The sequence below is a fragment of the Zosterops lateralis genome (genome assembly GCF_965231275.1).
Source record: "Zosterops lateralis genome assembly, chromosome: 17".
NCBI lineage: Eukaryota > Metazoa > Chordata > Aves > Passeriformes > Zosteropidae > Zosterops > Zosterops lateralis.
In genome coordinates, this window is record NC_139777.1 from 5,776,027 (window position 1) to 5,791,404 (window position 15,378).

General features: G+C 40.5%; 1 protein-coding gene across 7 annotated transcripts in view; it reads left to right on the forward strand.

Annotated features, from left to right (window-relative positions):
- The window catches only part of EP400 (E1A binding protein p400), a 47,049-nt gene that overhangs the window by 28,837 nt on the left and 2,834 nt on the right, over positions 1-15,378 (forward strand). For 4 of the 7 annotated variants that reach the window (XM_083873784.1, XM_083873787.1, XM_083873790.1 and 1 more), the window contains 25 exons: positions 91-260; positions 473-669; positions 1,141-1,252; positions 1,747-1,890; positions 2,194-2,352; positions 2,586-2,669; positions 3,233-3,364; positions 3,485-3,529; positions 3,637-3,790; positions 4,210-4,448; positions 4,942-5,115; positions 5,364-5,411; positions 6,431-6,567; positions 7,084-7,140; positions 7,269-7,347; positions 7,921-8,121; positions 9,133-9,178; positions 9,270-9,379; positions 10,197-10,401; positions 10,893-11,056; positions 11,407-11,613; positions 11,910-12,105; positions 12,417-12,547; positions 12,917-13,084; positions 13,811-13,888. In XM_083873784.1, the coding sequence (XP_083729910.1) occupies positions 91-260; positions 473-669; positions 1,141-1,252; positions 1,747-1,890; positions 2,194-2,352; positions 2,586-2,669; positions 3,233-3,364; positions 3,485-3,529; positions 3,637-3,790; positions 4,210-4,448; positions 4,942-5,115; positions 5,364-5,411; positions 6,431-6,567; positions 7,084-7,140; positions 7,269-7,347; positions 7,921-8,121; positions 9,133-9,178; positions 9,270-9,379; positions 10,197-10,401; positions 10,893-11,056; positions 11,407-11,613; positions 11,910-12,105; positions 12,417-12,547; positions 12,917-13,084; positions 13,811-13,888 (3,437 nt within the window). The remainder of the gene's footprint in view (positions 1-90; positions 261-472; positions 670-1,140; positions 1,253-1,746; positions 1,891-2,193; positions 2,353-2,585; positions 2,670-3,232; positions 3,365-3,484; positions 3,530-3,636; positions 3,791-4,209; positions 4,449-4,941; positions 5,116-5,363; positions 5,412-6,430; positions 6,568-7,083; positions 7,141-7,268; positions 7,348-7,920; positions 8,122-9,132; positions 9,179-9,269; positions 9,380-10,196; positions 10,402-10,892; positions 11,057-11,406; positions 11,614-11,909; positions 12,106-12,416; positions 12,548-12,916; positions 13,085-13,810; positions 13,889-15,378) is intronic. The other 3 variants (XM_083873786.1, XM_083873788.1, XM_083873789.1) reach the window with 3 other exon arrangements.

Sequence of the window (15,378 nt, forward strand, 5' to 3'; positions counted from 1 at the left end):
CATTTGCTGACAAGATTTCAGTAATTTCCTCTATCACATGAATGGAATTTCTGTATAAAACCATCATTGGTTTTTCTGTTTGAATTACAGGAAAATTAGAAGCTCTTGCTGTCTTGCTTCAGAAGTTGAAATCTGAAGGGCGCCGTGTGCTGATTTTGTCTCAGATGATTCTGATGCTGGACATTCTGGAGTTGTTCCTGAATTTCCATTTCCTCACCTTTGTGAGGATTGATGAATATGCCAACCAGGAACAACGTCAGGTAAGTGTTCCCTACCAGCTGCCCACTGGCACAGCAATATGTGCTGCCCAGGCTTTCATACCCTACAGCAGGGAAAGGAAATTTGCCTTGTTTTGTACTCAATTTGAAACACTTGATGTGCTTTCATCCATTTTTAAAATTAGGCTACAGTAGTGTATATTTTATTTTGGTGCATGGTTTATTTAGTCCTTGCTTTTGTTCTGTTTATGTAGGAGCTGATGAAAATTTTCAACAGAGACAAGCGCATTTTCTGTGCCATCCTCTCCTCTCACAGCCGTTCCACAGGAGTCAATCTTGTCGAGGCAGACACTGTTGTGTTCTATGACAATGATCTGAACCCAGTGATGGATGCAAAAGCTCAGGAGTGGTGTGACAGAATTGGGAGATGTAAAGATATCCATATATACAGGTGATGGAGACAGTCAATGTCTGCTCTTTAACATGTTTTAGTGGGAGGTTAGTTCAGATAGTGCTGGATGATCTGGAATGTCCAATAAAGTGGAAACAGTGCTGAAAACCACCTCCCTTCAATAAAAAGGATGCCAGGGTATCCTATGAAAAAGTAGAGGGGTTTGACACCAAATGTAATAAATTAATCATACCTGCATGAGTTTTGTCTGTTAGTCTACCTGGAATTTTTAAGACATCCTTTTCATTGTTGATTTTTTAAAAAAATTACATAGATGATCAAAAGAAAGCTCTAACGTAAAGGTGGTAGTATGTTTTTTTCTGGGCCTGTACCATAAGGAAAAAACTCCCACATACTACCACATTTTAAGCATTTAGTGGTATTCTCTAAGGATACTTTGTCTTTTTGTTTCTGAAAGCTGGTTTGGAAATTACTTACCAGATTTCTACATTTTTTTCCTTCTTTTTTTAGGCTTGTCAGTGGTAATTCTGTAGAAGAGAAACTTTTGAAAAATGGCACAAAGGACTTGATCAGAGAAGTAGCTGCTCAGGGAAATGACTATTCAATGGCCTTTTTAACACAGGTAAGTTAATATTCAGAATGCATTGAAACACCCGTGTTGCAGAGTTTAATAAATTCAAGCATCTGTGTTGGAGTGTTTCATTGCAGTTTAGTAGAAGTCTGTCTGGACTAGAATTAATAAGAAAGCATATTGGATTTCATGATTGCTTGAACTCTCAGTGTTGAGGCCACATTCTTTCAAATATTGTCCATCTGTTTTGTTCTGTTATTTGCATAGTGATGCACAGACATCACCCATGACTTAATATATTGTGGTTTCTTCACCCTGCTGCAAAATTTTGCAGTGCTTGTAAGGGTGGAGGTCTCAACAGCTTTAAAAATGTGAAATAAGTTTGGATATTTAGAGAGATAGGCTCTGAATTGTTGCTCTGAAGATACATGAGACAATGACTGGTGAAGCCAGACTATCCTGGCTCGCACTCCTGTTATAGAAAAAAAAAATAGGATGCTCCCAAAATCTGAATGCATTTCTCTTTTTCCCTTCTATTTACCTAGCAAACAATTCAGGAATTGTTTGAGGTTCATTCTCCTATGGAGGATTCTGGATTTAGAGTGAAAGCAGAAGAATTTGTAGTACTTTCTCAAGAGCCATCTCCAGCAGAAAATATTTCACCTAAAGTTGCAAGACCATTCATAGAGGTAATGCTTAACACACACATTAAAAATACAGCTATGCAACGTTAGTATTAAACAGCTGCACTAATCCCATTTTATTTGGGTAAATTCTGTCAGTCTCTTTTTCTGGTAGTTTTATGCTCTTTTGTCATTTGTCTTGTGACAAAACTTCCAAAAGCCCAAAGCTGAGTTTCATAATTTCTGGGATTGTTTCTCTCGGTGCAGCAGAGATTTCAGAAATTCGTGTTGCATTTCAGTGAACTCCTTATGGAGTTTCTTTCCATATTTTGAAGTCTTAATTATTTTTAATATATATCTCTCTGAAAGGCCCTCAACAGCATTGAACGAGAGGATGAGGAGTCAAATGATCACATGCAAGAAATAGGATCAGAGTCAAGCATTGAACCTTTAATCTCCGAGCTCTGCGAGACAAAATACATTGAAGAGCCCTCACAGCTGCAGGAGTTAGTTGCTGTTGTGGATCAGGTACCCTGACTTCCCTTGAATATCTGGCTAAAAAGTAATGTTTAGTTCAAATGTTTCAATTTCTTTGCAGTCTGACCTTAAGGCAACTTTGTTGTTTCTCTCATTAAATGGAAGGGAGATCTCCCGCTGGTTTAAACAGTTAAGATGAGTTTTAAGGAGAGCTTTGATACTTCATGTAACATTTCTTTTATTATGTTCAAAGTAACATTTTTTCCCTTTGATACTTCCCTCAGCTGACTCCAATTGAGAAGTATGCTTTGAATTATCTGGAGCTCTTCCACGGTTCAATTGACGACAATGAGCCGCGGTTGAGTGAGGTAAAACAAATCTTTCTTTTCCGTGTTATTCTGTCACAGAACAACATTTATTATATTTTCAACATGAAATGGAAGTTTCTCCAATGATGTGGAATATATTGTAGGCACTTCTGTAATCTTTTCTTGCTGTACCTTATGAACAGCATAATGTCTTATAGAGAGCTCATTATTTTGGGATTCTCTGGTTTAAGCAGGTGTCAGCTCTTAATAGTCTTCTTAGAAAATGGGAATTGCTTTCAGCCTGGCTCAGCAAATATTTGTTGTACTCCATTGATAGCAGGGGAAAAAAATTCATTAATTTCAGTGAGCCTGTGTTCTGGTTGTCTTCATTGTTTAACTGAAATTCTTTGATTGCTTTATACTGATGGTTTAAAAACCCTCAACAAAGACCAAAAACTATCTTCCAAAGGATGGTGAAAGTATCTGTTAAGAAATTGCTATAAGATTCTTGTGTCTGAAAATGTCAAAGTTCAAGGTATTTATCTATAAAACTACAAATTGATGACTTCTAATCCAGTGTCTGTTACTATATAAAGTTTCTAAGGAGTCTGACTTTAATCTAGATGGATCTGAAAACTGCAAAGAAAGCCTGGGAAGTCCAGCATATGAAGGAGTTAAAGGAAAGAGAGCAAAAAATGCTTTGGGAGGATGAAGAGGATCTTCTAACCTACACTCGGGAGGATGCATACAACAAAGTAATTGCTGATTAGTCTTGTTTTTCTAAATAGTTATTTCTTAACAGTTACTCTGAGAATACCTTTACCCTTCAGGTTTCAGTTGGATCATTCGAATTATGTTCTCTTTTTGTTGTCTAGGAATATGTCTATGAAGGTCCAGATGGACAAACCGAAATTATGCCAGTAAGTAAAAGTAACACCAGGCAGCCTAAACAGGCTTTTTATTTTATGAAACATAAAGATCAGTGGAGAGTTAACATTGCAGTAATTACAGACTTTATTCTCTGCAGCTCTGGACTCCTCCTACTCCACCTCAGGATGATAATGATATCTACATAGATTCTGTTATGTGCCTGATGTATGATACCACCCCCATTCCAGAGTCAAAATTGCCTCCAGTGTACGTCAGGAAGGAGCGGAAACGGCACAAAACAGATCCCTCTGGTGAGTGTGTGTTCAAAACTGTTCTGAGATTTATCGCTGAAAGTTTAAAAAATCAGTGGGGGGGTTTCATACCTCCTATATGTCTGGTGCAGTAAAGGTCAAATTTGCATGTTTGAAAGGATGAAAATTCTTGTCTCACCATGGCCTTGAAGCAGTGGAATCACTGGAAGGCCCAGTTCTTATGGTGTGTCTTCTCTTTGGACATAAAGGTGTTCTTTAAGGGACAGTTTTAGAAAGCAGACATTCTACTTTGTCAGTTACGACAGGGCTGGTCTTACCTTATAACAGGCTCTGTTTGGTTCCTGACTCTGCTTTTCAGAGGCAGTGTCATGTACATGTATGAGCATTTTGCAGCTGTAGGCAGAGGAATCAAAGAATGGCAGTATCTACCAATAATGCTTTATTTTTTGTCTTAGCAGCAGGTAGAAAGAAGAAGCAGCGTCATGGGGAGACAGTTATCCCACCTCGTTCACTCTTTGATCGAGCAACTCCGGGAATGTTGAAAATGCGCCGAGAGGGCAAAGAGCAAAAGAAGAACATCTTGTTGAAGCAACAGACACAGTTTGCAAAGCCTTTGCCAACTCTTGTCAAACCAGCTACTGAGGCTGGACAGGATAATCCAGAGTGGTTGATCAGTGAAGACTGGGCACTTCTGCAGGTCAGATGATACCTGCAGCTTCTGCTGTCATTATGTTTTTATTCCTGCACTTTATCTCTTCAACGTTATTTCTAATTCTTAATGGCATTTTGCTGTCATAACTCGGAACAGATTGCCTGCTATTTGTGCTCCTCTAAGGAGAAATTAAAGGCTAAACTACAAAATGTATGATTAAGCCCTATTGTTGTTTTAGAAAGTACTTACTGTTACTCAGATTAGTTGGATTCTATAAGTTCTTCCCACCTTTGTGGGGAGAGCAGCACTTGAATAGCAGCTCTCTGTCCCTCTCATACCAATCTTAAGCTGTTTCCCTGCACATCAGTCAGCATTAGGGCAGCTTATGCTTGTTTATTCTCTGTGACTAGCTGAACACAGAGCCTTAGCCCTGAGCTGTCCCACTGTGTAATGGTGTGTTGGCACACACAGGTAAGGGAAGGTTTGGAAGATGGCAACGATTTCTCACCCGATGCATTTGTACCTTTCTCTGCTGCAGGCAGTGAAGCAGCTGCTAGAGCTTCCTCTAAACCTTGCTGTTGTGTCGCCAGCACACACTCCCAACTGGGACCTGGTCAGTGATGTTGTTAACTCCTGCAGCAGAGTCTATCGCTCGCCCAAGCAGTGCCGCAACCGCTACGAGAACGTCATAATCCCAAGGGAGGAAGGAAAGGTGAGTTCACGTGGAATGATGCGTCTTTTTTGTACCTTAAGTTGTAGAATTTTTTTTCCTTATCTCCATAAACACTTTTTTTTTTGTTGTTAAACGTTTCAACAGTGTAAATAAATAACTTTTAAAAGATCTTTTTAAATTATTCTCATCAGGATTTCCACTTATTTTATGTGATTTCTTTGAAAAGAAAAAGCACCTGAACAAAATCTTCCACAAAAGATCATCTAACTTTCCTTCTTATTTTACAGCTAATGTACGAAGCTAATCCTAAAAAGAAGACAAAAAGTATTTATAAGGTGTGCATTGGTATTCTTTCAAAATCAAATCTAGACACTGTGGTATTTAGCAGCAATGGAGGTGGGCAGATAATTCATATGAGATCCATGTTGAGTGTTACTTGAGTTCTGAAACATCAATTAAAATTCCAAATTTATTTTTCCTTTCTTTGTTGATACAGTGGATTGACACCAGACTTCAGCTTTTGGATTTGATAGATAAATTTTAGATCATGCAAGAAGTTTGTGATTTCACTTAAACTGCCACTTTGGTGGCATTTTTCCATCAAATCACCACCATGTATCTTATCCTGATGGTACTTAAGATCTGTGAGAATGAACTTCATGCTAGAGTCTAAGTGGATTACAAATACATAGTGAATTTGATGCCTGAAACACCTTTTAGTAAATGAGGATGATAGGACGCTACAGAAACAAAAACAAATTCCATGACTGTGAACACCTTCGTCCAAACCACACAGCAATTTAGTGACAGAGTTGGGTGGAGAGTCCAGAACTTGTGGCTGTAGTCCCATTCTTTCACTGCTAAGGAGGTTTGTCCCTGACTGGCAGTTTCTGCTTAGGAGAAGCCAAATGTTAGACTGGCATGGTGTGTGGATGTTAACCTAGCTTTGTTGGGAGAGCAGTGCAGTGATGGTTTTGTTTTATCATCTTACGTGTGCGCTGTGCATAACTATAAACTAATGGGCTTTTGGTTTGGGTAATGAATTAAACTTGCAAAATCTAAACTAAAGCAAAGATTCTTTCTCAAATTAGAGTTTGCCATTTTGTATGTCCCCAAGTGCTGATGCCAGTGTGACCGTGAGAACTGCTCCTTATTTTTGCTCTTTCTTTATATATTTCCCATAGAGTTTTGTGTGACAGTAAGTTATCAGTGACACGAGGCAGGAACCAGTCTGTGATAGATATGTTGGAGAGTGTTTTTAAATAATCTACGAGCGCGCCTTGTGTTTAAACATAGACAAAATGCCCTGTTGGGTGAGTTTGCAATTGAAAGTTGGTTTGTTTTCTTTTTTTAGACTAAAAACAGTCGCCCACTTCGTACCAATCAGATCTATGCTCAAGATGAGGGTGCAACCCACACGCAGCTTTATACTAATCATTTTGAGATGATGAAAATGATTGCAGGGAAAAGGAGTCCACCTATCAAACCTCTGTAAGTTTACCCGGGATCATTTGATCTCCTGTCACCACAGATCTCCTGGAAACTGTGTTTTGAATGGCTCTCAAAACCCAGAGTTATTCTACACTCTGTTTCTCTGTTCTTGATATCTCTCTCTGTGTTCTGTGTTATTGGAAACACCTCCATATTTCATGTGTTGGAGTCTCACTGCAGGAATTTGCTCTTTGTCATTAAGAGCAGAATTGCACTCAGTTGGGGATTTCTTTAATCTGCTTTATATCTATCCATTTGCCTGAATTGTAAACATTTTGCTGTCTATGTTATTTAGTAGTACATTCTTTTCTATGTATCTTCCTGCAGTTTTTCTGTATTTATTTAGTATTTACTCTGAGTCTTTCTTAAATGTTTATTTGTATGCAGGCTCCAGTACTGGCAGGAATAGCATGGAAACTTCACCCAAACTGCAGTGTTATATGCTAAAATATGTGAAATGAAATACTGTTTTTAAGGTTTTTCTGTCTCCAGTAATACAGTTTTACTCAATTTCAGACTTGGCATGAATCCTTTCCAGAAGAATCCAAAGCATGCATCGGTGCTTGCAGAAAGGTGAGAACTCCCTATCTTGAAGGAGTTACAAATTGCATAAAAGTATTCCTTTTTATTTTCTTTTTTTTTTTTTTAAACATTTCAGTTATTTCTAAATATTGTGTGTTTTGTCTTCTTTTTGTTTCTAGTGGAATCAACTATGATAAGCCCCTCCCTCCGATACAAGTCGCGTCCCTCCGAGCAGAACGCATTGCCAAAGAGAAAAAGGTATGCTCCTATCTCTGCTGCACAAATGACTGCAGTAATTAAAAAAAATAGGCAGCAGATGAGGTAGGAACAAAGCTGCCTCCTGGGAGAAGTTTGGCAGTACAGTGGATGTTGTGAGCAGCTGCACATTGTTCATGTACAGGGTTTTAGATAACCAAGGCCCAAAGTAAGACCTTTCCTTGGGCCTCTTGTCACACTCAGACCCCTTAACCAATGAGGAGCATATTTTTGCAAAGGATACTAAAACGTTTAAAAATCTTGTTTAATTCTTGACCATTCTGTAGCCTCCTTTCTTATATTTTTCAGAAAGAACTACTTGTCCTTGCTTGTGGATGATACTTGTTGTGCTATGCTCTAAGCCATAAAACCATGAGTACAGCTTGTAGTTTGAAATGAGTCAGGTTGTGTAACTTGGACTTGAAAAGTGAAGGCAGCTTTGTGAGCTGTCTCTGGCTAGAACTAAGCGGGGGGTTTGGATAGAAATAAAGAGGTTTTGTTGCTTTATTTTGTTTGAAAACCATCACATCTTGCTTGTTCCACACTTGAAGACTGAAGGTGCCCCTTGCCTTGCAGGCGCTGGCGGAGCAGCAGAGGGCCCAGCAGCAGACGGGCCCCCAGCCCCAGCAGCCCCAGGCGGGCCAGCAGCCCCCCCAGCAGCCCCCCGTGCAGCAGGCCCAGGCCCAGCCACAGCCACAGCCACAGGCACAGGTAGTTCAGCAGCCACAGGCAGTGGTGCAGACTGCAGTCACTACTGTGGCCAACACAGCAGTATTGGTAAGAAAGGGAGAGCTCAGTGCCTCTGATGTAGTCACTGCAGTTCTTCTGTGTGTGCTGTATTTGTGTCCGTGTTTTCTCTGGGAAGAGAATTTTAGGTCAGTATAGTGAGATCAAAGGTATTTTTTCTTGTTTGCTTTCCCTGGTTATGGTGGGTATCTTCCAGTTCCTTCATTTCTTAAGTTTATCCATACCATTGTAGCAACAGGTCTTGGCATTCTGAGGTGGAAAAACACCATGCAAAGGTGGTTCTTCCTTTTTCACTTTAAACTTTTGTTTAATGAAGTCTGAGTGAATAGATGTGCATGGTCAATGACAAGTATTTGTACAGAGAACTTGCAGAATGCAGAGAATAAAAGAGAATGTAGCTGTAAGAACTACTCAGTTAATGAGCTTAAAAACAAAAAATTCATTAGCCTTTCCAAGGCAAATGAAATGATGCATCCTACAGGACATACTATGGAGCTTTTACTGCAAATTTGTGCAAAGTTTTCATGTCTTCCCTAAACCTAGAGTCTGAATGAATCTGTCAACTGGTCTGTGGCTTTTGTATTTAGAGCCAATCCAGTTTGCATAGTAATGTGTGCAGGCAGTGGTGTATTATTTTGCTTGTTGAAGAGCAAGAGTTCAACAGAAAGACAAAGAGGATGTGTCCTGGCCCACAAGCACTGCTGGGTATGAAGTGCTCAGTGATGTTCCTGTATGAGTGGTTGTCTCTGGTGTGCCAGAGTAAGGTATATGCTCCCTTCTTCTGCTGACAGGGATGTCCAGTGACCAAGGTTTACCACACACTTGGCTGGTCTACAGTTACTCATTAATGAGGCAGAATTCTGATAGATGTATGAATTAGTTGTTGTGATCTGTAGAGTCCATGAACAGCTGCAGAAATCTCTGTGTGTTCCATTGTATTTTTCTTATTTTGTCACTTCTGGAATACAGCATTGTGTTAAGCAATGCTCAGTTTCCTTTTACTATTTTTCTGAACTGTTACCTTAATTGTCTTCTAATTAGGCAGGCACCATCAAAACAGCAGTGACGGGGACGAGCATCCAGACTGGTAAGGAGACTTTATAATTGAGCATAGGAGGTGTTGGGACACTGGGGTTTTCACTTTCAGAATCTCACATTTAATCCTGGCTGTCTTTCAGCTACAGTGAGTGGGAATGTGATCGTGAACACTGTTGCTGGGGTCCCTGCTGCCACCTTCCAGCCCATCAATAAACGTCTGGCCTCACCTGTTATACCTGGGACGCTGACTGTGAGTGGACTGTCACTAGTTGTGTCCCTGGACACACTGGGTTGCATGTTTCATCAGCATATCTTTAGCTTTTCATGTTGTCAGAAGTTCTGCTTTTTGCAAATGTCATGTGCTTCTTGGGGTTCTTTACCAAACCTCTCTCTCTTACTAAAACATCAGAACACACTGGAATGGTTTGTCAGAAAAAAATGCTTAATACTGTTAAAAATAGTTTATAGGCAAGTGCTGCTAAAAGCAATGTATTATGTCATTAATATTTTCAGCCTGTAATTGTTTTGTGCTTTATTAATTATGATCTTTATTATTATGTTAATGGTTTAAGACTATGGAAGATAAAGCAAAATATTGAAAGGTACTAAAATCAAATGTCTGTAATGGAGTGAAGGGCTTGGTGATCAGCCTGTTGGAAAAAGATTTCACAGAATCACAGAATGTGTAGGTTGGAAGAGACCTTCAAGATCATTGAATCCAACCTGTGCCCTAACACTTCAGCTAGATCATGGCATTGAGTGCCACATCCAGTCTTTTTTTAAACACATCCAGGGATCGTGACTCTACCACCTCTCCGGGCAGACCATTCCAGTACTTTATCACTTTTTCCATGAAAAACTTCCTAATATCCAACCTATATTTAACCACATGCTGATTTTAAGACGCATCCAAACAGATGCGTTAGACAGATTTGGGCTTTTTTTTTCCTTTTGCATTTTTCATGCTCATTTCTAAAATTGCCTAGAGGGTAGTTCCATTTCCAGCAGGTTCCATAGCTGTACCCGAGGCACAGGAATGGAGCAGTAATGACTGTGTTCCCTTGCAGACCTCGGGAGGCACGGCCACTGCGCAGGTGGTTCACAGCCAGCCCCGCGCGGCCGCGGCGCCGGCGGCGTCCAGCGAGCTGGTGACCATCGCCTCCACCCAGGGCGTGCGTGCTGTGACATCTGTGACAGCTTCAGCCGTGGTCACCACCAACCTCACCCCTGTGCAGACACAGACAAGGTCTCTGGTGACCCAGGTTACACCAGGTAATCATCCTGTGTTCAGGGACTTTGCCCACTAGTGCATGAAGGGCCCCAGGATTCCTGTAGATCCACCAGCACAGTCCTGCAGTGTTGGAAGTCTGGGACACAATTAAACAGGGCTGTGGTTTTTAACTTGCTTTATTGTTGGTGCTCAGATTGCATTTTTGTCCAGTATTTCTGCATAAAGTATGGCAATAGAGAGCTTGGCCCCTAGGCATTGCAATTCAAAAATATTGTTAACAATCTAGTAGTAAAACACTAGAATTGACTGCCTTGACTAAAAACCACTGTGAAGAAAGGCCCTTGTATTTTATGATCTACTCTGCTTTTACATCATGCTCATGATAATGTGTTCTTACGTGTAGTAAATCCACAAAATGTGCTAGAGCAGAAAAATAAGCATTTAACAGCTCAACTTCTCAGGTGAAATTAATGAGTTAAACTGAATGCTGAAAAATATTTGTCATAACATTTTGGTTTTTCTTTATTCACAGCTACACCAACAGTCCAGCTGTCAGGCAAAACCATCACCCCTGCTCACTTCCAGCTTCTGAGGCAACAGCAGCAGCAGGCTGCTCAGGTGCAGGTCCCACAGATCCAGGCTCAGGCACAAGCCCAGTCTCCAGCTCAATTAAAAGCTGTAGGGAAGTTGTCACAGGTGAGGAAACGCTCATGAAGTAACATAGCACATTGCTCTCATTACCATAAGCTTCCTTAGCAATGTTGTGTCCTGTTTTCTTGGCCTAGAGTGAGATGTATTTCTCTCTTAAATTTCATTCTACTAAAATTTCATGCAGTCAGTGATTTTGACAGCACTTTCACTAGTAGAGTAGGGCAGGATGGAAAGCACTTACTGTTTACTCACTGGAAGCCATTGTGTAAAAGAGTTATGTTTCAGATACTTGATCTTAACTCTGTTAGAGTTATGTGTACAGAATGTTTCTCCTTTTAAGCTTTGGATTCATGTTGTAAACCACTGGAAATGATGGAAATGTTTGATTTCTGCAGGAGCAGCTGATCAAGTTGCAGAAGCAGAAGCTGCAGCTCCCCCAGCAGCAGGCAGCACAGCAGACACAGCAAGGAGCCCAGCAGCAAACAGCACAAGTGCAAGTGCAGCAGCAGCAGCAAACTCAGCAGCTCACTGCTGTGACAGCCCCTCGACCTGGCGCTGTCCTCACGGGCACTACGGTCACCAACCTGCAAGTGGCACGCCTGGTGAGTTGGCTTTGGCTTGGCAAAACCAGTCTCAAACATGTCGCTTTGGCTGGTTTAAATGAACTGGGTGCTGGTCATTTACACTCACAAGTGCTCTTTGCATTGCTCTTCAGAAGAAAGAGCTGTAACATAAATAGCTTTACATTGTACTTACCCATTGATACCATCTCTGAATTGTGTCACTGTACAGGAGCCATTACATTTAGAAACATTTCCAGCTATCACTTTATAATCACTTGTTATATGCAGCAAATCTTTCTGTGCTGGTACAATAATCTTCATTCCTTACTGCTTAGACTCGTGTTCCTGCTTCCCAGCTCCAAGCACAAGGACAGATCCAGGCCCAGACTCCACAAGCAGCGCAGGTTGCTCTGGCAAAGCCTCCAGTGGTGTCTGTTCCAGCTGCTGTTGTGTCATCTGCAGGAGTCACCACACTCCCTGTGACTGTTGCAGGCATTAGTGTTGCCATTGGGCAGCCACAGAAAGCAGCAGGTATGTGAATGCAAGTTGGAACTAGGAAGAATTGTATTTTATAGCAGTCTCCTGTAGTATAGATTTTTTTTTTCTTGTAAGAAGATTGTTGTTGAAACAAAAAGTTAGCTTACTCATGCTCTTAGATAAGAAATTTTCTCCTCTGTCAAAATCATGTCTTATTCCCATTAAAGTCAGTGGGTTGTTAGTGCTCAAAGCTGTGCAGATGTAGAGGTCTGTAAAAGTAGAATCTCTGTTTGCAACCTCTGATTACTGGGACAAAGCAATAAACTGAAAACTCTTACAGTTCCAATTATTTCTGTAATTTTCAGGAGGCCAGACAGTAGTTGCACAGCCACTGCATGTCCAGCAGCTGCTAAAACTCAAGCACCACCAAGCAGCACAGCAGCAGAAAGCCATCCAGCCCCAGGTTGCACAGGGACAAGCTACTGTGCAGCAAAAGGTACTATTGTCTGCTCTCCCATGAACTTATGAAGTGGTTCTGTGGTTGTAAAACTTGGTTCTAGATGATCAGGACACTTCTAGAGAGTCAGTCAGGATTTCTAGGGGTGAATCTTAGGTGTATCTAGAGGGAACAGATTCTCAGGTGCTTCATTTTTTCTGTAAAGTGGTTGGCTGGTTGCTAGTTTTTAATACGTGTATTGTTGTGTGAGTGTTGTGTGTGAGAGAGAAGCTTTTAATTAAATACTTTAATTTTGAATACTTGTATAAATGTATCAAGGCTTTCATCTAGTGATTATTTTTATTGCTATTCCTGGCAGATTTTTTTTCAATAATTAAATGTAATTGATGCCTTTTTTCTCTTGTGCAGATAAATGCTCAACAGGTTACAGTCCAGACCCAACAGCAGACTTCACAGCAGCAAAAAGTAACTTATGCTACACAGCCTGCCATTAAAACACAGTTCTTAACAACTCCAATTTCCCAAACCCAGAAACCAGGTGGAACCCAGCAAGTGCAGGCCCAGATTCAGGTACAGGTAACACAGGTTTACACCTTTAAACTGTACTGGGACTGGAGAATTGTAAAGACAACAGGTGAGGTAGAATTCAGCACCCATTCATTTTAATTCTAGTCACACATTCATTTAAATTGATTTCTTAATATAATTCTCTGGTGCTGAATATGTGGCCTGACAGCAGGTCAGAGCAACTATGAGCTGCAAGTTCACCTTTCCTCTTTGAAATAAAATAATTGAGTCACTCCTTTTTATTAGGCAAGGGATTCCATAGTGTGTTTACTAGGGAAAATTCAGCCAGAGTTTTTCCTGTTTCTGGTGCTCCCTCACAGCCTAATCTCTGGTGAGGTGACAATTCATATATTTTCTTTTCTGCATGACTGGATCAGTCTAACCAAAGAAAAAGAAGAGGGTTAGGAATTGGAAGTCTTACTCTTTCAAAAGTATATCCCAGATAATGTAACCTGTTACAACTCACGTGCTTCCTTCAATTTTATAGGAGGAAATTACTATGTTGTAGTTAAAATTGAAAATATTTCTCTTCCTCCCCTAGTTAAGTTCTTCAGTTCATGGGTCTAAAATGTTTCACAAACATACAGCTTCACTGAAAATGCCAAACTGCATTTTACCATGAACAGGCCTTTGGAAAGATTTTTCATTGGTAGAAGTTTAGCTAGATGTGGTGTTTTGCTGCTATCAGCAGCTTTTTGTTTTGATCCAATTTTTCTTTATTTCATATCACTACAGGTTGCAAAACTTCCACAAGTGGTCCAGCAACAAGCTACTGTTGCCAACATTCAGCAGATGGTTTCAGTTTCCCAACAGGTAGGTTTTGCTCTTCTCAAGTATAGCACTAGAAGTATGATCTTTAGCAAAGCTCATTTTTTGGAATATGTGTATTTTTCAACTTATGTGTGGCATAGGCATTATTTTTGAAGGATGTAGCAAATGCCTTTCTATAAAAATAAGTCTTGAATATTGAATCAGCTGTGGTATATTCCCTGGTCTAAAACTTTCATAGTTGTACCAATGTTTGTTCATCACTGTAGATAAGCTGAAAAACAGATTTTTAAAAATGTTTTCTAGAGCTGAAAGGATTTAAAAAAATTGGTTTCTGATAACATGTAGTCAGTATAGCAAATAGTTGAACTAATGAGCACCATCTGAGCTTTTTCCACAAAAATTAGGACAAATTGAAGGTTGCAAGTTGTTTTGTTTCAGTTCATAGAGCTGTGCCAAGTGCACTGTAAAAGGCAGAAAGGTGTGGTAGCTGTTCCAAATGTGTGCTGGTGACAGAAGGGGCTGGGGCAGGAGAAGGTCAGGTGGCTTGGTTCCCCTCCCCTAACGACCAGGCAGTTTAATTAACACTGTTTAATTAACTGAACAATGTCATCCAGATCATTAGCAACAGGCATAACTTAGGCGGTTGATTGGCAGGAATGATTTAACTTTGGAGGGTGGATGAAGTTCTTGCCTTTGGTGCACAGAAATCTGGGCCAGTTGGCTCTTAATCTGCCACAGTTTACAGTGCAGTGCTTTAGTGCAGAATAAAATCTCTGACTGTTTATCTCAAAATGGTGATAAAGTGCTGTAAGCTGTCTGATAACCACCTCAGATGTGAATGCTTCAAGGGCAAAGTTGACAGCAGGAAGTAGAAACCTCATCAGTCAAGACAAGTTGAGATGCCCTCTGTAGTCAGAAGAGCTCCTAGATCATTTTCAAAAGTCATCAATGGTGGCATAACTCTGGGACTGTTGGACAAATAGTTCCTCTCCCATGTACACCAGTGACTTCAGTGGCAGTAGGTTTAGGCCATGATAAGTATTTTTAAAACTATGTTCTTTGTGTGTATGTGGCATTGTTTTTATCTGCATTTTTAGTGTTTCCCACTGGAATCCTTTTGGATCATTCAAGGATTAATTTTTCCTCTGGAGAAGCCCTTGTAGCTTTGTTTGGCTTCTGCACCTGACAAAGGCAGCTGAAGCTGCTCAGTTTTCATTACCTTGTCCTCTGAACAAGGAGATGTTGATTTTTTTTCCCCTTGCTCTGGGCAGAGCTATGAAAATTAGATGTCTGGATGGAGTTCAAACTATTCTGCTATAAATTGGCAATAGAGACTGGCAGCTGTAGTCTGAAAGGGTAATGGCAGAGACTGGTGGGAAGCCTCAGTGTCTGTATTTATTGTCACAATATGGGTGCAGAGTCAGCATTTTAATCTCTTTGGTCCTCTGGCTGTCCCTCTGTTCTTTTCCCTGCTCCTTTACTTCTGCAGTACAGAAATTCTCCTGCATACCTGGTAGGGTTTCTACACCTTT